Here is a 24,864-nt window from a genome sequence, read left to right as displayed (position 1 = left end):
GTAAACCTCTGAACTCGGAACAGACAAACGAGACAGCAAACAGCTGGAGAGGAAGTGGCATGTCAGCAAAGACACCTTAGACAGAGAAGCTTTTAGGACCTCCCTCAACCTTTACCATGCCTGCTGAGAGCAACAAAAAAGACAGCACTAGCCACGTGTATCGAAACCAGCAGCACCACCAAAGGAACTCTTTAACATCATTAAGGGATTCCCCGAACCCGGCAGCTTATGAAAACAACATCACAGCCTCACAGGAGCTGTGCGTTAACCTTGCTGATTTCTTTCACAACACTGCAACCACATAAAGGATCTTTGAACCCCAACCTACACCTATGGACTTCATCAACAGAGCCAATACCACTACAACCAACACTAACCACAGACTAACCACCTGGAACCTTCTCTCCACAGAGGACACCACATCCACCATGAAATACATCCATTTGTAAGCCCCCACAGACCCCTGCCTGCACCACATCTTCAATCTCGGAAGCCAAAGGATTGGCCAGGAACCCACCATTCTACTCACCTCCATCACCACCTCAACCTTCTCTGAAGCTTGGAAACACGCCAAAGTCAAATCACTACTAAAAAAAAACACCACATATCCCAGCGTATTCAAAAACTACCGGCCAATCTCCCTGCTCCCTTTCCCAGCTAAGATACTGGAAAACAAATCATCAAGCAACTCATGACCTACCCGGAGCAGAACCAGCTATTCAGCGCCTCCCAATCTGTTCTTAAGCAGCAATCAAAGCACCAACACCACTCTGATCACAGCCACAGAGGACATCTGTACCCTCCTCCACCAAGGAGACACAGCAGCCCTGATCCTCCTCGACCTCTCAACAGCCTTCAATACCGTATCCCACCACACAATGATCAAAAGACTCTACCACATCAGCACCTAAGAGGACGGACTCAAATGGATCACCTTCTTCCTCACCAGAAGAACCCAGAGAATTCACCTACCTCCTTTCACCTCCGAACTAAAAGATATCACCTGCGGGGTGCCCCAAGGATCACCCCTCAGCCCCACACTTTTTAATGCCTATATGACCCGGCTAGCCAGCATCGTCAGATCCCACAGCCTCAACATAATCTACTATGCAGATGACATCCAACTCATCCCCTCACTCACCGACTATTCCACCCCACCAACACAAAAACCAGCTTCCACAGATGCATGACAAGCGTCGCTGACTGGATGAAAGAAAACTGCCTGCAATTAAACACAGACAGGACTGAAGTTGTGATCTTCGGCAAGAGCTTGCAACACATGGAACAACTCCTTGTGACCTTCAGAACTATGAATGTCACTCTAAGTGGGATAGGAATGCCCATGGGTGGGTCCCATTCACACTGTGTAACTGGAACCAAGCTATACCGGGTTTATGAGCCCATAACAAGAGCTAAACCGATCCTGGGTTGCTTGTGTTGCATTTCAGAGAGGGCCTGTCCCGGCAGTTCGGGCTGGACTGTTCCCACTGGAGCAGGGTCAAGACTGATTTGCATATAATTGGGTCCAAACTGAGGTGGCATGGTGTGCAAAATAACAATGAACTGGGAGGTGGCCTGAAGTAATTACTAGTGGTTGAGATTACGTCAAGCATTCCACCATTCACTTTTTGTGTACTTTAGGGAGGGGACAAAAGCAGGTACATAGGAGAGAAGAAAGATCTATGAGAGAGATGTACAGAAATAAGGGGAAAAGATATGCTTTGCAAACTGAAGGAGGAACAGAATGGAAGAACTAGGGCGGAGGAATCAGGTAAAAGGTGGATGGACCAGGACTAAATGACAGGTATGGAAGAAAAGTAAAAAGATTTACAAAGGAGAGGAACAGCATAGGGAAGAGACTGAACAAAACCTAGGGAAGAGAGGGAAAAAATGGAAAAGAGAGGGGACAAGGGCTTCTCTATTAAATAGAGGATAAAAACCGCTATACAGAGGATAGAAAACAACAGCTACTGCACAGAACAGTGAACAAGAACTGCTGCTTAGAAAAGCAGAAATGTAAAAAAGGGAATTGAAGCAAAGACATAAAGGAAAGAATGGGTAGGGGTTTTAAATAAGAGGGAATAATAAATACTATATAAAGGAGAGGAAAAACAAAAAAGGAACAAAAGCTATTGTACAGAAGAGAGGCTATGAGGTCTTTGGAAATGGGGCTAAAAACTGCAAAGGGAAGAGCAAACAAGAAATACTGTAATGAAGCAAGGACTGAAGAACTACTACATGGAAAAGTAAATAACAGCTATTGAACAGAAGTGAAAACGAGGCCTTGGCAGATAGGAAACACACACCACCGTTTGATTGATAGGAGACATGAACTACTCTTTGGAAGTGTGGGAAAAAGCTACTATTTGAAAAATGGAAACAAGCTAATGTATGGCAGAAAGAGAAAGAGCTACTCAATCGAAGAGGGAACAGTAGCAACTACAGAAGAGATGGGACAATAAGTATTGTAGGGGACAGAGGGCACAAAAGCTAATGTATTGAAGAGAGCATTCCATCTGAAATCTGATGATGTCTGAGCCCTACTATACACGTGTACATGACTGCATATCTGTTAGTATGTGCTGCGCTGGTTGGTAGACACATTTATTGGAATGCATATATATATGTATGTAGATGTTGTATGCAACAAGACACATTTGTAAGAATGTGCTCCTCTAGCTTGAGGGGGGTGCAATTAGAGAGCTCATGGATATGACGACACTGGGATCCTACATAACAGACTTACGACCCATATCTACATTTTTGAGGAATAAAGATGGAAGAGATTCTCTGTGCTCTAGAGCCGAATTAATGGGTTCTTTGTGCTGTCCTATTTTCAGTGTCCACCTCGTTCCCACTTACTCTTCTTTCATTACTTGCAATGAGCTTGATCTTCTACAGGTTCAGGAATATCAGACAGGATCCCAGGAGAAGTTCCTTACCTCTAACCGGTTTTCTCCATCATGTGAACCTTTAAATAATTAATGAAGGCCCTACCACCTCTCAAGGGAGGCCTGAGCAGAGACGTGGGTGGCTTGTTTACCTCTGAGATCACACTGAAGATTCAACCCACACACCATTTTAACTGACAAAGGGAGTGTTCTTGAAAGGTCAGCCTAGCTGCCAAAGGCATGGTACAACTATTATTTCTGTAAAGCTGTGTAGTTTATCTGCCTGTTTCATTTCATTGTAATAAAAAAAAAGAATGATTAAAAGGTTTGAGTAAGCGGTCTCTTCTAGATTGTTATTTTAAAAGTTTGATTGACTTCTTTAGAAAGGAAGAAACAATGCCTTTAGAAAGGTATGTGATACATTTTTCAAGAGCTGCATGACTCCATGCATTTGCACAGCTTTTGAGTGTTCAGTAATATCAGTGTTCAGTAATATCAGCGAAGATCCCTAAGGGAGACATCAGCTATTCCTCTGTGTAGCGCAATCCAATATATATAATCTATTACTCACAAACTTCTATCCTAGAAATCTTGACTCAAACCCATTCCGAGGTTTTGTAGTTTAGGATCTATGCTGATCCTGCACTTCCCACTTCACAGCATGTTTATAACGTTATCAAGATCTTCCAATGTTACACTAAACTCTTCAAAGACCATCTGGCCCCCACTGTATGTGCCAAGCTAGATTATGGCAGCTCACTTTTTTCTGACACCTCATTTTCCTTAAGAGAATGACATAAAAACACAAATTCAGCATCTGGGATATGGATATGATTTAATATGCCCTGCATTGCACACAGCATGTGGTTCACGACCTACATTGGTGTTTAGTGTAAAGCAGAATGAACTTCAAGCTTTTAATCCTGGTAAGAATTGTGGTTTATGGGAAAGCCTGCCTTACATTTGATAAACAGGCTCAAGCTAGGGTCCTAACTCAGGAGCTATGATTTAGCAACAGTCAACATCTAGTTGTGACCAAGATCAAACAGATCTGAGCAACTGTCCACCTCTGAAATGAGATACATTGGTTAACTTAATACTGTTCAGGAATGTCATCGCTACAGCGTTCAGGTGCCACATCCACACAAGTGGTCTGAAAGACGTCTTCAAACAGCAGTCACACCATGGCACGTATAACAGATGAAGCACACTGGCTGGCACCACTGTTTGCACTTTTTCAGCATACATTCACAGTTTTCTATGAATGTCAATGAATAGCATTTTCCATTGGATCACACTTATCTGTAGGGTTTATAGCATTTTTGTTCATGTATATTCACGTCTCGTCTTCTGTGAATGGATGTGGCCTTTGACATCCTTCAAGGTCAGTGTTATCTCACAATTCAGCTCCACCATCTTTAACCATCTATTTTATAGCTATTTTACACCTCTTTCATTTACAACATTCTGATCTATAATTCCTTGCTTCTGTCCTTCAGCCCTTGTCCATTTCACTAACATATGCTGTGCTATCCCTCTAACCCCCATATCAATATGTTCTGCACCATTACTGAACCACTCATTTTATCTCATTCAACATTCCTCTCTCCACCTTCCTCTCATCCTCCTTTTACACATACATTATTTTGCATCCCAGTGCCTACACCACTCCACTTCTCATCTCTTCCACCATCGTTGCCTTCTTTACCACAAACTCAACCATCTTACCAGTCTCTAAGATTGGGATCTCCTACCACCCATCTTACAGCTCGACCCACCTCCATGTTAATAGTCAACACCACTTAAATAAACCTACCATGAAATGAGGAATTTGCAAATCAAAGTTTCTTTTACATTTGAAAAGCTCACCATTCCTTCCTTCCAGGTGAGGGATGCTGGTGATGTGTGTAGACGAGCAACAGCGTCATCAGCTTCTTGGACCTGTGCGAAAAAAATACCAGATGTCATTATGTGACAGTTGCCTCGCAAGTCCCCTTTTTTCAGCAGTCGACTTTCACCTTTATCCTCTTCTGCATTGGCCACCAATTAATTCCTTATTTTCTACTGTTTTCCAACACATCCTGCTATATTATTGTTCCGACAAATAACAAACCATATTATATTTCCTGTTATATAATTTAACAATCAGCGTCCAATTCATTCTTTGCAATTATCTAACGTTTCTACTACCAATAACTTCTATAATATCTTCTAGTCATTTTCTAATAATTCTTGCTATATTATTTTGCCTTCTATTTACACCAGTTTTTGTATGCTTGTTTTTGCTTTTCAGTCTGTTCTTGACAGCTGTTTTTGATCTTGAAGGAGAAGTCATTACAGTGGCACATTCTCTAAGTGATTTTTGTTCAAGATAAGAATTTGTATCCAAGAACCAGGTATATGAATATACTGGCCACAAGAAGCAGCTGCAATTTGTGATCAGTATATTTCGACCAGTATTGACTTTTGTGAACCAACCTAAGTATTTATAGGTCAGTTTGTATAATTCAGAATTGCAGTAGGTTGCAATCTGGCCTACTTCTTTATATTCATGAGGTGCTTGCAAATTGTGACTCACTTAGATTGGACAAAAACACAGGGACGGTGGCCTTCCAGGGACAGTAATCCATCATGTCTGAGAATGACTTAAATAAAGATTTTTAAAACAAAATGGATCTGTTTTCTTTAAAGGAAAGAAGCACCTTAAAAAAATACAAAAAAAAAAAAGGTTTACTGATTGTTGGCAGAGGTCCCAAGGGCAATAGTCTACTCTCCATGAAACAAACACAAAAACTCACAAAGGGGAACGGGTCCAAGGAGGTCACTCTTACACTGTGCGAATCAGTTAAGTCTCCAACTTGGAAGTAATTCACTTTTTAATGATCTACAACAGGTATTACAAGGGCATGGGCAGAAGATCCTGAAATGGTGAGAGGGAGTGGAATGGGCACTAGAGATCAAAGCATGCCGGAGTTCGGAGAAGAGAAATCGACAGTGGAGAAGGCAGCATCTCACCAGGCACATACGTTCCCTACGTCCTGAAGTCCACCCTAGCCCACTGTCTGATTAAAGGACCACACTCGGGCAGCAAGTCTGCAGCAACTCCACTCAATCCCAAGGCAGCGAGAGCCCTGGAAGAGTCTGCAAGTTTTCAACTCGGGAAGGAGGAGGTCATGATATTCTGCAGTGATACAACAATCCATTGTTCACAGGAGCTTTGCTTTCCTATGCGCCAGCTACGACTGACAACATACCCTTTTTGCCTGGCATCTTGGTGGTCCACCTCTGCCCATCCCAACTCTGCTGTGCTCCTGTGTTACTAATTCTCCACTTCCTTCTCCACCATCAGGGCCTTACGGATGTGTCAGAAGTGCACTACCAGATGCACACTGGGAAACCATCGGGACAACCCTCCTCCCCGCTAATCAGAGACACCAAGGGCAATTGAACTACAAACTAATCTTCAGTTTTACCTTAATATATTTTCTATTTAGTTAATTCACGCCAGACTATTATACTTGGTGTTTTTCTCACTTCAATCATCTAATTTTCAATACCTTTGAACTTTTTTGTACGTCTTACAGACTATATTCACCACAATATGTATATATTTTAAACTTTTGTATAGTAAGGTCCGCATACCGCATATCTATTTGAAGTTTATCATTGGGTGCAGCAAGTTTCTTAGGATGAGATGCAACAGGGCACAAATATTTATTTCCGGGTGTTGATAGATTATCAGAGTTATTTATTTGAAATTTTACATAATGTGAACCACATTTAGATGACAAGTCTGAGTGCTTTCATTTGGTAGGGACAGCTTGCCTGCCTCCTTCCTGCTTCTAGAAACTTAAGTGAGATGCAAATGACGAGGTGTATTCTGTGTCTTTACAGATATTCACAATTACCCTCTGTGAAATGCTTCCCAGTAGACCGACTGAGCTTAGCATTCATACACAGTAACATCTCCTTTGACTTCTAGGTCAGTCAATACACGTGTGCTTTTGAGGAAGAAGGTAGAGATATCTGTGTTGGGTGCTTTCCGTGAGTTCGTTCTGGTGGTGGTGCAGGTGGGTGGGTGTAAGGCTACAGATTCATATCCAATATGGTCCCTTTGTTTCTTCTCGTGTTTTGTCAGTTGGTTCGAGCGACGTCTGCACAGATATCAGCCAGCTTCCTCTTGCACAGTTGTAATGTTCTGTCTCACGTGCATAGGCTGTAGAGCAAAACATATCTCAACATTTTGTAGAGAGCACATTGGGGTGGGGAAGCTTCTCTTTTGAGTCGCTTTCTTGGGCTGCCCTCAAGATAGGATCTTGGTGCCTGGCTGTGTCATCCTTCCAGGAGTAGCAATAAGGCAAAGTAAAAGCCTTGCCTGTAAACTTCTTGACCTTGAAAACACAGACTGAAGTCCCATCCTTTACCCCTAAACACATACGATGGGAAGAATGATTGTAATAAGTCTAACCCCTCGCAAACACTCTGTATGGCATTCCAACCCACGGTTCTTTTGCCCATCATGCCACCTCGGTTGAACCCAGCCATATGCAAATCTGTCTTGTGCATGTCCATAAGGACAGTCCAGCCCACACTGCCAGCCCAGACACTCCTTCATCTAGTGGGTGAATAATGATTGGTTGGAATGTTATCCCAAGCAACTACCGGCAGTTAGACGTTTTGCAAGCATTCCTCCCACCTATTTTGTGTGTATTGGGTACTACCCAATACCCTTCACCCTTGCCATTCACCAAATAGGAGTGCTCGGGAAGCCTAATCCGCATCTCTGTGTTAAACAAACGGTCTCATACCACTTCTAAAGGAAGCCAAGTCTCCCTCTCCTAACATCACTGCAGGTTCTTCTTCCTCCAGATGCAAGACCACAGGCAGTACTCTACTACTATCTGTGAATCTACCCTCAGCCCCATCATGCACCAAGCTAAACGAAAGACATTCAAACAGATCCAAGTTTGCCTTGGTAATTAATAATGTAAGCCAAACTTTAAGGGTAAACATCAGAAGACATCTGCTCCAGGATTTGCAGAATTTATTTATCGATGTTTGTATTATTTAGCCTGTATGTATTCGTTCATGTAGCTTTGATCACAAGGTCACTGCTTAATTAAAGTGCAGCCTAAAACTCTTTGTATGTCCCTATATATGCATCCACCCATGATGTTATGCTTCCAATCCCTCAGTTGACCTTGCTTAAGCAGTGGTTTAGCAGTAGTCTACAAGCGGACAGACTGTTTACCTTTTTCTAGGACCTATCAAAAGTACTTAATATAGCACTATCTGATATGGAAATAACAATGTTTTTTCTACAGTTTTTTTTAAAAAATCTTTAGTGTGCATGCTTTCTCAGAAGTCTACTATACATTCCTAAAACCATGCATGAAAATTCTGGCCTTCACTTAAAACTTCAAATTGTCGCCTTTCCTTATTTTCTTTGAATGACCGTCTCCCTACTTTCTCTCCAATGCATGGCTCTTCTCTCAGAGCACAGCCTGCTATACGTCATGTGCATGTTTGCCTTCATCTCGATTGTATTTCTGAACATTGGACACACATCATTTCGAAGATCACAACCTGTCCTTTGAAAGTCAATCCTGAAACCTGGCAATACCTAATCTCATCCAGCTGATCTACTGATCCCAACCACCATCTTCATGAACTCACATAGCTCCTCCTTTTGCATCCCTCCAATAAAAGGTCATAGCTAACTCCTACTAATTTATTTCACCAGAAAGGTACTGGAGTAAATGTATGGAATGGCCTCTTGACACGCACATGACTAATCTCAATAACCAACAATAATTTCTGGATTAACCCGTAATGCTGGGTACCAAATCGACATGCTGCTTAATGGAAAGTGTTTCAAATGCCTCGTCAGAGGAAGTAAGTGCTAAATAAAATGCAAATTCTCAGGGGACTGTGCAGACAACGGAGCTTAAAACAAGCTAACAGAGTAACGCCTGCTAGTGAAACAGTGGGCAGTGAGATGACTTCTCAGTTCACTCTCTGTACACAACCTTACTTTCAAAGCAAAAATATAGGTGAACTTACAAATCATGTCAAGAACATAGTGATGTCAATAATTTTGTGGGACAGACTACTGCAGGAAGAAGATCGTTTTTATAAGTATACCATTTTTTTGACATAGTTTTTTTTCATATATATTTTTATTATTTCCTGCAGTATCATGCCATTACAAACAGGATTGCAATTGTTCATTACAGTTCATTACTGTAAAGGTTAGGCAATACTCAATGTTGTAATCACAATAAAAAAATGTAACATAAAACCCTCAACTACCCACCACCCCTTCATACTGCTTGCAATATCTCTAAGGTCTGAGCATGTTGTACATCCAATATTTACTGTCTTTTGTTGTTTGTTTTTGCATCTCAATATATTTCTCAGCTCTTTAGCAATTTCATCACATTCACTCTTTACTGGTGTCTGCATCTAACTCCCTAGTCCTCCCTCACCCCTTCTTTTTATGTGCTACAGTGAGCCCATTAACTCCCAACACATGCATATTGTTTAGTCATCACTCGTGTTTTGTTGAATATCCGGCCCCCTAAGGTCCTGTACCATCTGAGCCCAAGCCATTACATCTTCTGCTAATTTGACATCTGTGCGGACATGTTTCATCTGAGCTTCTTCCACTACTGCCCATTCAGCAAAATCTCAATACCAATCTCCATAGTTTGAGGGAGTGGGGTTAAGCCATTTAATCGATCTGCGACGTTTTGCTAACAAAAGTCCCAGCACCATAAATTTGCGGTTTAAATGTTTCCCCCTACAAGTAGACAACAATCCCAGCAGTATCACCTTGGGAGTACGCACCAATTTCCACACCGCAGCCCTCTCCAAGGCCGTTATTATACTCTCCCAGTATGAGTTCAGAGCACTACATTGCCATATCATGTGGAATAAATCTGCAGAAGCCGCAGCATGGGGATTGTGCAGGTTATATATGCTGAAAAATGCTCGGGCCAGGTTTGTTTGATGATTATAGTTACTTTCTATGAGTTTGAACCTGGCATTTGAACTGCTGGTCTTAGCCCCTTCATACACTCGTTTCCATACCGCAGCTGAAACCTCCTCTAGCACTGCACCCAATTTACCCAGCACCGCTGGAGCAATACTCAAAGTATCCTCCCTCAGAGCTTTATAAAGTTGTGAAACCAGTCTTTGCCCTCCTCCCAGGAGCAATAATACATCCAGGGTGGCAGAGGTCGGGGTTCATCAAGAAATCCAGGCCACAGACCACGTGCTGTCGCTGCTATCTTTGCACACTGTAGGAATTGACCTCTCCCCAACTGAAATGCATCCACTGCATTCTGTTGGGTAATGAATTTCCCCAAAGATAGAGATCTCCCACTACCTAACATCCCCAGTCTTTCCATTGCTTCATAGAGAAGTCCAGAGCGACTCCCGCAAAAGCCTACATATCCCAGATGGGTACATCCCTAGAGTAAGAGTAGCAATGCAATACGGAGGACACTAATCAGGTCCATACAGACCAGACCTGTTTCACTATGTAGGGGGCCCCTCCCCTCACCACTCGGTTCCCCAGGAGTAGGGCTGAGCAGGTATGTGGTCTGAATCCACCCTGCAGTAGTCTCTTCTCCCAGTTATTTTCAGCGTCAAACCAGTATACAGCATGCTGCAGCTGAGAGGCAAAAAAATACAGTTCCATATAAGGAAGCTCAATGCCCCCATGTTTGTCGCAGCACAGTCATCCCCACTATCTTCCTCCTACTTGCCCACAACAATTCCAGAATTAGGCTATCTATTTGTGCAAAGTGTGATATAGGCACTTCGTATAATGTATTCTGCAAGCCATATAGGCACCGTGACCGGATAACCATCTTGGTAATGGCCGCCCTGCCCATCAGGGAAAGCGGTAATTCTTTCCAGAATCTGACCAAAGTCCTCAGTCCCTGCAGTACTCTGCCATGGTTGAGGTCATATTATTTCTCAGCTGTATGTGCCAATCGTAACCCAAGGTACCGAAGGCCCTCAGCTCCCCACGGTAATCCAACTGTTGGAGAGCATTGATTTGGTCCCCAGGCAGGGTGCCCACTAGGAACAGGTAGGACTTACTAAGACTTACGCAGAGGCCAGAGCACTGCCCAAATTCCCCCAATGCCTTTAGAAGCACATGAATCGATGATTCTGGGTGCCGCACATAGACTAGCACATCATCTGCATAGAGGGAAACCATATGGGTAGTCTCCCCAATATACAGGCACCAGGGGTTCAGCAGCTTACACAAGTGCGCCGCTAATGGCTTCATAGCCATAGCAAACAGGATGCGGGACATAGGGCAGCCCTGTCGAGTCCCTCTCCTCAACTGGACACTTTCCGAGACCACTCCCCCAGTCCGCTCGCAGGCAACTGGGCTCCGGTACAAGAGTTGGACCCAGGCAATAAATTTCGGGTCAATACCCATCATGGCCATAACCTGCCAAAGATACCCCCAATCTACAGAGTCAAAAGCCTGCTCTATATCCAGGAGTGCAACCGCTACTGGCTCATGACTCTGTAGATACATGTGGTATGTAGGTAAGGCGACAAATATTAAACACAGTGCTGCGGTGGGGTATAAAACCACATAGATCATCACGAATAACGGAGGCCAAATGCAGGAGCAGATGCACCTTAGTATTTGCTGCTTAGTATTTTAAAATCCATATTCAAAACAGACAGCGGTCTATATGCAGCAGGGTCCAAAGGATCTCTAACCGGCTTGGGGATAAAGGCAACCCAAATCTCCCTCATCGAGTCCGGTAGTCTACCCGGGCTGAAGCCACCTGGTATACCACCAGTAGCTTCAAGGATATCAACATAGTGTTGGTAGAACTCTGGTGGAAGGCCGTCAGAAGCAGGCATTTTTGATGTTTTTTTTAAAACTGTTTTATGGCCTCTTGTATTTCTTTCCGATCAGGGGGGACATCTAACAGAGTTCTTGCGGTCTGCGCCAGTTGAGGGAGTGTGACCCCATTTAGGAAGGCCGTCCCTGTCTCCGGTGGCACATCCCCCAGGAAGAGCATAAAGTCCGTCCAGATGGTCTTGGAACACTGTATTAATTGCTACCTGTGTACATACTGTTCTGCCTGCAATGTCCACTAGTGCTGTGACAGGCGTGCGGTCGGCATGCTGTTTAAGCAGACGTGTCAAAAGCACGCCCGCTTTGTGGCCCTTCGCATGTAGACACTGGCGGTATGCCTTATAGACATATCTTTCCAGTCATCCCCAATCCTCCAGTAACACAAGTCTAGCCTTCCGTCATTCTTCCATTCTCTGTGGCTGTGTTGGAAGGTATTTCTCCATGTCATGGAGCATGGCTTCATGGTCAAGTACGTCTTTTTTTAGTTGATGCCTAACACCATAGGTAGTCTGCATGCAAAGAACCCTGATCACAATCTTCATCGTTTCCCAGTCACAGCCCCTAGTCGTGGACGTTCCCCAGTTAGCCTGAAAGTATTGCGCAAGTCTGTCCCGGACTGCCTTGACAAAAGGGGTATCTGTTAATGCCTCTGGCCGCTACCACCACGTCAGAACACATGGTCATTTATAACCTTTATTCAAATGTATAAGGAGCTGGAATGATCCGATATGAAGCAGGCCAAATATGCAATAGCTTGTATCTGCGGGGATAGGGTCTCAGACACCAAGCAATAGTCCAGTCTACTGCAAGTGTTTGCCACTGGGGTCTAACAGGAGAACTGCCTGATAGTAGGGCTCCTATGGTGCCAGAGATCCTGCAACTGTAGTTCTCGTATAGTATCCAACAGCTGTCCACTCAGGTGGGGTTTCGTGCGCTGTTGCAGAGGGTTCCTGTCCAGCGTACCATTCAGGACACAGCTGCAGTCTCCTGCTAATACAATCTCTGCTGTTACATAAGGGGACTCCTCTCCCCCCCTTCCCATAGGCAGTGACCCAATCTCATCCAGTGTGAACCAGAACGGGTTAGAGGCCATCAGGTCCCGCCTCATGTCCAATTAAGCAATAGAAACAGATTAGTAACTTATTGACCAATTACGTTTCATCAAAGTTCATCACCAAGCCTAACCACAAGGCAGGTCTCCAGTGGTCAGAACTTTGCATGTACTCCTGTGGGGGTACAGAGCCAACCGGCCCGCATATTGGCATAGGAGATCTCAAGTTCTTAATAATATATAAATCATTGTATAGGACTAGACTAAGTTTGGCCAACAGCAATCATTCTCAGAAGCCGCATTTCTCTCAGTCACCCATGAACTTAGTGCAGTTTCCCCCTCCTCCCAGGACCACCTTGCCATAGGTAGTTCATTCATTTATTCAGCAGAGACAGGGCTGGCCATCCTCTGTAGCATCCGTATCGGAGTTAGTATGTTTTTGCTGTTCTTCAAGTGCGCTTTGCCCATACAATTCGTCTCCTTCCGCAGCCAGAGTGCCATCCAGTTGCACAGTAACTCTGCCCGTTGGAGCCAGTGATGAGGCTCCACTTTGCGATGGTTTCTGGGTGCACATCCTTGCTCGCCGGCTCTTGTGAGCTTCCTGTCTGTCTGTCCCGGGGACCCGATAGGGTCCCCTTCGCGGAGACACCATGTCTTACCATTCGCTCGCCTCCTGCGGGTCTGTAAAAAAAATCTACCTTATTGTTATAAATGACTACATTTTGCCGAGAACACCAAACTACATCGCAAATTTAAATCTCACTTTTTTTTTTTGACGCCCATAAAGGATTTCCTATGGTTCTGCACCTTCTGGGTGTAGTCCGGGAACACCAATATTTGGTGGCCGTAGTAGAGTGGCTGTCCATTATTCCGCACGTGTTTAGGATCATGTCACGGTCCCTGTAGTTGAAGAAATTAACAATAATAGCAAGTGGTAGCACCCCGGGCGAGGGAAAGGCATCAAGGCCCTGTTAGTGCATTCAACATTGAAGAAGGGGGAACGTTCCTCCGGGGGTCGGCTATTGCTACCAAGCTAGTGTTCCAGGAATTCTTCCACGTTGCCCCCTTCCACCTCCTCTGGGAAACCAACAAAGCGTAAATTGTTCAGGCAGGATCTACCCTCCGCGTCCTCCGCCCGCTTCTCCAATTGCATAGTTAGCTTCTGGAGGGAGGAGACAGTATCTTTCAGGGCATCCACCGCCCGGTTAAGCACTCCAATGGTGTCTTCCGCTTCTGTCACTCTGTCCGCCACTTTACGAAGGTCTGCCCATAGTAGTGTAACATCCACCACCACTGTGTTGATTTTGGTGACCAGTTCAGTGCGTGTGCCCTTGGTTTAATTCAGGATAGTAGACATGGATGGTTCTTGGGGGTCGCAGCTCTTCACGACGCCCCAAGTGTCCTCCAGGGTGTTCGTGCCCATCCTGTCTTTGCCATGGGTGACCTGCACATAGTTAACAATCTTGTTGACCTGAGACTGCCGTCCTCCTTTGTCTTTGCCCATGTCTCCCAGTCGTGCCAGTGAACTTTACCCAGGGCCAGGATCGGCACAATAAAGCTTCTCAGGCCTTTCTAATAATGCTCATTAGCATCTCCCCACACCTGGCTCTTCGTCCTCGGGCTGGCTGCTCACCGCAGTGTAGGCCACACCATACGGCGTTACAGCCGTGTCCTTCTTTTGCTGCCCAAACAGTTAGTTTATGCTGCACAAGTCAAGCCCAGAGGCCCTCGTCATAACGTGGTCTGGGTCCAGCACAATTGATGGGGAGGGACTTTGTCAGGACCCAGCTCGTTCCCCACCAGTCTCATCCATCATCCATGATACCACTGGGGCCGCTGATTAGCGTCTCCCCACACCTTGCTCACCGTCCGCAGGCTGGCTGCTCACTGCAGTGTAGGCAGCACCATACAGCGTTCCAGCCATCTCCACTTTCCACCTCTCCTCACCAAAGCAGCCACATCACTCCTCGGCTCCAAGTATTTCCCCCACTCAAGGACTCTTCACCGCTGCTTCTCACTGCTGTCAGACCTCTCCCGTAGGCCACCTTCTCACACCTGCTCGCTCCACTGCCACACCTTCGCAGCGGGTCCCGGGCGCTGCCACGCACGCCCATCTGATTCTGACTTCAGGCCCGGGATGCACCGCGCTCAGTTCGGGCTGCGGCTGCAGCCTGGCTCGCCCAAACAGGTAACACTGCTCCGCCGCGACTCGTCTCGGCCGGGGGAAAGCCGCGACTCAAATTTCCACTGGGGGCACCGCAGCAGGCCGCACCCAGCGGCCCACTCGGCTTCATGTAGGCCTCGCCAGGCTTCGACCGAGGTTCTTCCCGGCACACCCTACAGGCGTCGCCCCTTGGTACTGTTTCATCGCTGATGTCAGGATTGTGGTGCAGGATAGTTAGGATTATTTACAAGGCCGGCCGGAGCTCGATATAACATCTAGTCCGCCACCTCGTTGGCTCCGCCACCATTTTTTTTTTTAACATAGTTGCATAAAATATTGCTTTTTAATTATTTTGTCGGGTTTTATTACTTTTAGGTTTATACGTTAATTTTATGTTAATGATTTTGAATTCTCTCTCAGTATGGTGTATTTAAATTTTCCTTTTGTAATATATATATATATATATATATATATATATATATATATATACACATACACATACACACACACAGGTTTTATTTTGATTTTATTTGACTATTTATTGGCGGTTATTGGATTTTAGGGGAATTAGGACTTTTTAAAAATATATTTATTTTTTAAATTTTAATGTGTTAATTTAATTAATGTGTAAATTTATTTATAGAATAATCAATAGATAATTTAAAATTGATGATTTTTTTAACTGCTAATTGGTCACTTAGATTATTGATTATGTAAATTACCTAATTTTTTTTAAGAAAATGTATTTTAATTTACTGTATTATGTTTTAGTATCTTTACATAGTTAATTTAGTACTATTTTTTAATGAATGCGCACAATTTATTATTTCTTAGTTTTCATATGGGTGTTGGGGTTTTACGGTATTAGGGTGTAAAGTGTTTTAAAAATATATTTTTTTATCTTTTTAATTGGTAAAAATGTTCTAATATTGTATTACTAACCTTAATATTCTAACATAATCTTCATTAATTTATATACATTACATAATGTTAAAAAATTTATAAATGTAGATATGTTTTAATACATTAGTTGAAGTATAGGTAATATATTATCATAATTTTTTTAATTTAGGAGAGGAAATAGTAAACCTGGTCCTTCCAATTTCAAACACTTGACCTATTGTTGATACCAAGTGCAAGACTTTCCTTACTTTTGCTCAAGTTGGAAAGGAAGTACTAAATATTATGCTTTCAAAGTACAAAACTTTCCCTACTGTTGCTTAGTGTCGAAGTGAACAGCCAATCGGACCCCTCTAAAGTCTAAATAATTTTCATTTATTTAAAAAAAAAAAACTTTAACATGTATTTTTGTGATTTCATTTTAAAAATGTATTTTATTTTACGTTTTATTTTTTCATTGTATATTTTTAGAGCCATTTTTTTAAAATTATGTTTTAATTTTAATAATGTTACTGTGTATGTTCATGGTTTAAAATGTTAGTATAGTGTGATTTTTAATTATTCTTAATTATTAGCATTCTTTAATTTATTATTCATTTGATAATTTTATGTATTTCCATATTATTTTACATTTTTTAAATATATAATCTTTATTTCAGATTTTTTAATTATTATATGTGTGTGTGTGTGTGTGTGTGTGTGTGTGTGTGTGTGTATATATATATATATATATATATATATATATATATATATATATATATATATATATATATATATATAGACAAAAAGTGCTCACAACCGGGCTCCAAGCGGCCCTAGATGGGTGGTGCATCACAACCGGCAGAGCACTCCGGTTAATTTTATGCATAAATCCAAAACTTCCACAGTAAAACGCACGCTCAGGATTTCAAAAGCTGATAGTGTTTATTTAACACAACACGTTTCGGCTGGCAAGCAGCCTTGATCACGTGTCAAGGCTGCTTGCCAGCCGAAACGCGTTGTGTTAAATAGACACTATCAGCTTTTGAAATCCTGAGCGTGCGTTTTACTGTGGAAGTTTTGGATTTATGCGTGTATATATATATATATATATATATATATATATATATATATACATACATATACATATATGGAAAATGTCACTTACCCAGTGTACATTTGTTCGTGGCATGAGACGTTGCAGATTCACATGCTGTGCACATCCCGCCATCTAGTGCTGGGCTCGGAGTGTTACAAGTTGTTTTTCTACGAAGAAGTCTTTTCGAGTCATGAGATCGAGGGACTCCTCCCCTTTCAGCTCCATTACGCATGGTCGTCGACTCCATCTTAGATTGTTTTCCCCGCAGAGGGTGAGGTAGGAATTGTGTATTATAGTAATAGTGCCCATGTAATGGAGTAAATATGTATGTACATAATGTGGTTTAAAGCGATATATTTACAAATTTACAAATGTTCACAATCAACTTCAAACGGCTACAGGCTCCCGGGGAGGCGGGTGGGCGCATGTGAATCTGCAGCGTCTCATGCCACAAACAGATGTACACTGGGTAAGTGACATTTTCCGTTCGATGGCATGTGTAGCTGCAGATACACATGCTGTGCATAGACTACTAAGCAGTTATCTCCCCAAAAGCGGTGGTTCAGCCTGTAGGAGTTGAAGTTGCTTGAAACAAAGTTCGTAGTACTGCTTGTCCTACTGTGGCTTGTTGTGCCGTTAACACATCCACGCAGTAGTGCTTGGTAAACGTATGAGGCGTAGACCATGTGGCTGCCTTACATATTTCAGTCATTGGAATGTTTCCTAGAAAGGCCATGGTAGCACCTTTCTTTCTAGTTGAGTGTGCCTTTGGTGTTATAGGCAGTTCTGTTTTTGCTTTGAGATAACAGGTTTGAATGCATTTAACTATCCATCTGGCAATGCCTTGTTTGGATATGGGATTCCCTGTATGAGGTTTTTGGAAAGCAACGAACAATTGTTTTGTTTTTCGAATTTGTTTTGTTCTGTCAATGTAGTACATCAACGCTCTTTTGATGTCTAATGTATGTAGTGCTCTTTCAGCTACAGAATTTGGTTCTGGAAAGAACACTGGTAGTTCTACTGTTTGATTCAAGTGGAACGGTGATATGACTTTTGGTAAGAACTTTGGATTTGTTCGTAAAACTACTTTATGCTTGTGTATCTGAATAAAGGGTTCTTGTATAGTAAATGCTTGGATCTCACTTACTCTTCTTAGAGATGTGATGGCAATTATAAATGCTACTTTCCATGTTAAGTATTGTATCTCACATGAGTGCATGGGTTCAAACGGTGGACCCATGAGTCGTGTTAAGACAATATTAAGGTTCCACAATGGAACTGGTGGCGTCCTTGGTGGGATAATTCTTTTCAGACCCTCCATAAAAGCCTTTATGACTGGGATCCTAAAAAGTGATGTTGAGTGCGTAATTTGCAGATAAACTGAAATTGCTGTGAGATGTATTTTGATGGATGAAAAGGCTAGCTTTGACTTTTGTAATTGCAGTAGGTAGCTGACAATGTCTTTAGCAGATGTGTGTAAGGGTTGTATTTGTTTATCATAACAGTAATGAACAAATCTTTTCCACTTATTTGCATAGCAATGTCTTGTGGTTGGTTTCCTTGCTTGTTTTATGACCTCCATACATTCTTGTGTGAGGTCTAGATGTCCAAATTCTAAGACTTCAGGAGGCAGATTGCTAGATTCAGCGATGCTGGATTTGGGTGTCTGATGTGTTGTTTGTGTTGAGTTAACAGATCTGGTCTGTTTGGTAGTTTGACATGAGGTACTACTGATAGGTCTAAAAGTGTTGTGTACCAAGGTTGCCTTGCCAAAGTTGGTGCTATTAGTATGAGTTTGAGTTTGTTTTGAGTCAATTTGTTTACCAGATATGGAAGGAGTGGGAGAGGGGGAAAAGCGTATGCACATATCCCTGACCAACTCATCCATAACGCATTGCCTTGAGACTGATCCTGTGGGTATCTGGATGCAAAGTTTTGGCATTTTGCGTTTTCTTTTGTTGCAAATAGGTCTATTTGTGGTGTTCCCCATTTTTGGAAGTAAGTGTTTAGTATTTGTGGGTGAATCTCACATTCGTGGATCTGTTGGTGATCCCGAGAGAGATTGTCTGCTAGCTGATTCTGAATCCCTGGAATAAACTGCGCAATTAGACGAATGTGGTTGTGAATCGCCCAATGCCATATTCTTTGTGCCAGGAGACACAACTGTGTTGAGTGTGTTCCTCCCTGTTTGTTCAGTCTGTTTTGACAAGAATGTGTTTGTGGCTTATTATAGGTTGAAATGCTTTCAACGCTAGAAATACTGCCAGTAGTTCTAAGTGATTTATATGAAATTGTCTCTGCTGAGTGTCCCATTGTCCTTGGATGTTGTATTGGTTGAGGTGTGCTCCCCACCCTATCATGGAGGCATCTGTCGTTATTACGTATTGAGGCACTGGGTCTTGGAAAGCCCGCCCTTGGTTTAAATTTATATTGTTCCACCATTGAAGCGAGGTGTATGTTTGGCGGTCTATCAACACTAGATCTTGAAGTTGACCCTGTGCCTGTGTCCATTGTGATGCTAGACACTGTTGCAAGGGCCGCATGTGCAATCTTGCGTTTGGGACAATGGCTATGCATGAGGACATCATGCCCAGTAGTTTCATCACCATTTTCACTTGTATTCTTTGTTTTGGGTACATGGCCTGTATTACATTGTGAAATGCTTGTACCCTTTGTGGACTTGGAGTGGCAATCCCTTTTGTTGTGTTGATTGTCGCCCCTAAGAATTGCTGTGTTTGACACGGCTGAAGGTGTGACTTGTTGTAGTTGAGTGAAAAACCTAGTTTGTGGAGGGTTTCTATGACATACTTTGTGTGTTGTGAACACCGTTCTTGCGTGTTGGTTTTGATTAATCAATCGTCTAGGTACGGGAACACGTGTATTTGCTGCCTTCTGATATGAGCAGCCACTACTGCCAGGCATTTTGTAAAAACTCTTGGCGCAGTTGTTATCCCGAATGGCAACACTTTGAATTGGTAATGTACTCCTTGGAATACAAACCTTAAGTATTTTCTGTGTGAAGGATGTATCGGTATATGGAAGTATGCATCCTTTAGGTCTAGTGTTGTCATGTAGTCTTGTTGTTTGAGCAATGGGATTACGTCCTGCAGTGTCACCATGTGAAAGTGATCTGATTTGATGTAGATATTTAATGTTCTGAGATCTAATATAGGTCTTAGAGTTTTGTCTTTTTTGGGTATGAGAAAGTACAGCGAGTAAACTCCTGTTCCTCTCTGATGAATTGGTACCAGTTCTATTGCATGTTTTTGTAACAACGCTCGGACCTCCAGTTGTAGAAGATCCATGTGTTGTTTTGACATATTGTGTGTTTTCGGTGGGACATTTGGAGGGAATTTAGAAATTCTATGCAATAACCATGCTGGATAATTGCTAGGACCCAAGTGTCTGTTGTTATCTCCTCCCATTGTTTGTAGAACTTGGTTAGTCTCCCCCCCACTGGTGTTATGTGTTGGGGATTTCTGACGTCGAAGTCACTGCTTGTTTTGTGGAGTTTTGAGACTTTGGAACTTCCCTCTACTTTTTGGGAACTGTCCCCCTCTATAGTGTCCCCGAAAACTTCCCCGCTGATATTGGCTCTGATAAGTGGGCCTTGTTTGTGAGGTTGTGGGTTCCGTGCTTTGTCCTCGAAACCCCCCTCGAAACTGTGATTTTCGAAATGTGCCTCTGCTCTGTGGGGAGTAGAGTGCGCCCATGGCTTTGGCCGTATCTGTGTCTTTTTAAAGTTTTTCTATGGCAGTGTCCACCTCCGGCCCAAACAACTGCTGTCCGTTAAATGGCATATTCAGCACAGCTTGTTGTATTTCCGGCTTGAATCCTGATGTACGCAGCCATGCGTGTCCCCTTATGGTCACTACTGTATTTACTGTCCTAGCAGCTGTATCCGCTGCATCCATTGCAGAGCGTATTTGATTGTTCGAGATGCTCTGTCCTTCCTCCACCACTTGTTGGGTCCTTTTTTGGAACTCTTTGGGCAAGTGTTCAATGAAATGCTGCATTTCGTCCCAATGAGCCCTATCATATCTCGCCAGCAATGCCTGTGAGTTGGCAATGTGCCATTGGTTGGCTGCTTGTGCTGCAACCCTTTTCCCCGCAGCGTCGAATTTGCGACTCTCCTTGTCTGGAGGTGGTGCGTCTCCTGAGGTGTGTGAGTTCGCTCTCTTGCGAGCTGCCCCTACTACCACAGAGTCTGGTGTTAATTGCTGTGTGATGTATACAGGGTCTGTTGGTGGCGGCTTGTATTTCTTCTCCACCCTTGGAGTTATAGCCCTGCCCTTCACAGGCTCCTGAAACACATGTTTGGAGTGTTTTAGCATTCCAGGTAGCATAGGGAGACTCTGGTACTGGCTATGTGTGGACGATAGTGTGTTAAATAAAAAGTCATCCTCAATAGGCTCTGCATGCAGGGTGACATTATGGAACACCGCTGCTCTTGACACCACCTGTGTGTAGGCTGTGCTGTCCTCAGGTGGTGACGGTCTTGCTGGATAAGTCTGGGCTGTTATCTGATACTGGTGCATCATAAAGATCCCATGCGTCGGGATCATCCTGACGCATTCCAGTATGAGTTGGAGACTGCATCAGTGGTGGAGTGGCTATCGGTGATGGTTGTGTTGTGCGTGGTGGAGATGGTGGCGGGGTTACTTGTCTTGCCACCTTTGCCTGTGGCTGCTTGTCTTTCTCTTGGAAGGCAAGTCTTCTTTTCATCCGAATTGGGGGAAGAGTACTTATCTTCCCTGTGTCTTTTTGGATGTGGAGCCTTCTTTGAGTGTAATCTGTCTCCATTGACTCTAGTTCTTGTCCGAACCTATGTCCTTGCATTTGTGAGGACAGTCCCTGTTCCTCTGTGTAGGAACTTGATTTCGGTTCCGAGGCCGGATGTTTCGGTATGGAAACTTTTGCGGCAGTCTTTTTCGGCTCCGACGCCACTTTTTTAATTTTCGGCGTTCCGATCTCTCGATGCCGACTTGCTTCGGTGCTGCCCTCTCAGTGCCGAATTTGCTCTGACCCGCTTTCTCGGGGTCGAGTCTGCTCTGTGCCTGTATCTCGACCGGAGTCGGATGCCTTCAACACATGCGTGCCCTTTTTCGGTGTTGATGGTCGGTCACCTACTTTCCGGGTTAAGCCATGGCCTGCTGGCGGTGGCGTCCCCTGGGCTTTTTTGGACTTTCCGTGTGTTGTGTGTCGATGTCTTACTCACGGTTTTTGGCGTCTTTTCGGGATCGACCTCGTCCGAATCCTCGATGGAGAAGGTTTCTTCTTCCTCCTCCAAGTGTCTTTGTCCTGTCGGCACCGACGCCATTTGTAGTCTTCTCGCCCTTCGGTCTCTTAATGTCTTCCTCGACCGAAACGCTCGACAGGCCTCACAGGAATCCTCTTTGTGTTCGGGAGACAAACACAAATTACAGACCAGATGCTGATCTGTGTAAGGATACTTGTTGTGACATTCAGGGCAGAAGCGGAATGGGGTCCGTTCCATTAGCCTTGAAGATGCACGTGGTCGGGCCGACCAGGCCCCGCCGGGGGATCGAAAACCCCGAAGGGTCACCGGAGCTCTTCAAAATTTGGTGTCGATGTGTTGTAACTAACCCGATACCGAACGGAAACAATACCGTCGAATTTTCCGAGATTCGAACTATCTTTCCGAACCGAAACGCGGAGCGAAAAGGAACACGTCCGAAACCGATGGCGGAAAGAAAACAATCTAAGATGGAGTCGACGCCCATGCGCAATGGAGCCGAAAGGGGAGGAGTCCCTCGATCTTGTGACTCGAAAAGAATTCTTCGAAGAAAAACAACTTGTAACACTCCGAGCCCAACACTAGATGGCGGGATGTGCACAGCATGTGTATCTGCAGCTACACATGCCATCGAACATATATATATATATATATGTATATATATATATATACACACACACACACACACACACACACACACACACGTATAAAGTTGCAAACCTAATCATGAAGCTAAATTACAGGAGTGAGTAAATAAAATATAGGAAAATATTTACTGTTCGCCTTACTGGCTTCCCCCTAGGAACGGGTTCAAGATGGTCAGGCGGGGGGTAACGTAGTTGTAGAACTGATGAGGAAGACTGGCCTGACAGCAGATGAGAATGAGAAGTTTGGTATGACTGGAGAAGATTGGCTTGTTTGCAGAATGGATGGGAAAGGTTTATGTGACTGAAGATCAGGACAGGGAACATTTAGGTGATGTCAGTTCAGGCAGAAAAGGTTGTTGTGGATGCATATGATTGAAAGGTGGTTAGGGCAGCAGTTTAAAATAGCATGAATGTTGCAAGTACAGATTGTGCCACTCTAGACTGAACAGTAATAGTTGTTTTGACTACAGATTGGATGAAACTGGTTATTGTGACTGCTGAAAGGAGGGCTCAGTTATTGTGACTGTACATCAGATGGGAGATACAGGTGTGACTGTAGCATGTGCGTCATCACTTGTGAGCACAGATCAAGTGAGAGACTGATGGACTGTGCAGATCGTGAAGGTAGTTGTGACTGCAGATCACAAGGGGACATTTGGTTTGAATGCAGTTCAGTTGGAGCAGTTGGCACTGATGTGGATCAGGTCTGGAATGTGTCCCAGAATCAAGAAAGGGGGACATACCTGGTGTCGTAGAGCCTTAAGTTGACTTTCAAGAAGATGCTTCTCCTGAAGCTGGTTAGCTGCCTCAGAATCCTTGAGTGAAATCACATGGTGAAGGTCTGTGATGGTCCCCTGCAGCTCCTGGAGTTTTTCATCCTTTTCTAGCACCTACCAATGACAAACAAAAACTTAATGAATAAATTTAATGGAGCATCTTTTAGGTGCACAACACTACATTACTTCTGTTAAATCTTTATGGTGTCATTAATAAACATATGAAACTGCCACCGAGAGTAATAACCATTAAAACCAGCATCTTATTTTTCTTACATCTTGTGTCAACATAACTCGCATGAAACCTTCACAGCTTTAAGTGGCTAAGATTTGTCTCATGATTACCAGATTGCTAATAGTCTCACACTCATGTCCCACAAACTACTGAATGATCCTCCAACAAGTGGCTGTCCTCATTTGTACCTCCATGTGCATGAGCTACATATTTGCTAAATGTTCCATCAAAGCCGTAGGCAGTGCATTCTCAGACTCAGGATATACACACAGTATTATAAATATTAAAATAAATTGGTGGAGCATTTACTTTTCATCAGTGATGTAAAATGGGTCAGTTTCTGTTCGCCAGCATTGCTACTCTCATCCCTTAAAAAGCTGTGAGCCACAATATCCCATGTGCTTCTGTATGGAAATAACATTTATGCATTTATGTCAGAAGTCCTCAAACTTAGAACAGAAAAACCCACTAGAAGGCAATCGCCTGATGATTCACAAAGTTACTCAGGAGGCAGTTAAGCACATTCATCATTCCTAATCTATCTTATATTTCATTTTCATAGGTGAGCACACCCTTACTCACCAGGGAGTTGAAGGGACACATATCTTTTACAGCACCAACACTGCAGAAAGTTAGAGTTGATATATTTAGAAACACGTTTAAATATGGGTAAGGCTTGCTTTCATCCCACCACCTTTGTACTAGAAGAACAGTATAACAAATCTGATACTTCTGGACCACTTATGGTAGAAAGATATAATGGTGAATCATTTCAGAGGGAGATCTTATCAAACTCTGTAACTGAACTGTCTGTTTATGTCAATCCATCCCAGAATGAATATTAGATTCCCAATTTCAAAAAAGTTAAGTAGCTTTGCCCTTTTCGGTGAATACTCCAAACAGCAGATTACTCACCATTAGAATATTCCCCAGGTGCCCGACTGCATTTGGAAACTTTTCATAGCA

At 43.4% G+C, this 24,864-nt stretch overlaps 1 protein-coding gene across 5 annotated transcripts in view; it reads right to left on the bottom strand.

The window, feature by feature from the left end:
- PMFBP1 (polyamine modulated factor 1 binding protein 1) overlaps positions 1–24,864 on the bottom strand; it is an 881,291-nt gene that overhangs the window by 602,431 nt on the left and 253,996 nt on the right. For all 5 annotated transcript variants that reach the window (XR_011199809.1, XR_011199811.1, XR_011199812.1 and 2 more), the window contains exons 6-7: positions 23,631–23,777; positions 4,761–4,832 (exon numbers count right to left, since the gene is read on the bottom strand). Coding sequence is in view for 1 of the 5 variants with exons in the window: in XM_069216463.1 (XP_069072564.1) it covers positions 4,761–4,832; positions 23,631–23,777 (219 nt within the window). In the remaining 4 variants the exon portion in view is untranslated. The remainder of the gene's footprint in view (positions 1–4,760; positions 4,833–23,630; positions 23,778–24,864) is intronic.

Source organism: Pleurodeles waltl, chromosome 12 (assembly GCF_031143425.1).
Source record: "Pleurodeles waltl isolate 20211129_DDA chromosome 12, aPleWal1.hap1.20221129, whole genome shotgun sequence".
Taxonomy (NCBI): Eukaryota; Metazoa; Chordata; class Amphibia; order Caudata; family Salamandridae; genus Pleurodeles; species Pleurodeles waltl.
The sequence above is the reverse complement of the archived record's forward strand: the minus strand, read 5'-3'. Positions and strand labels throughout refer to the sequence as shown.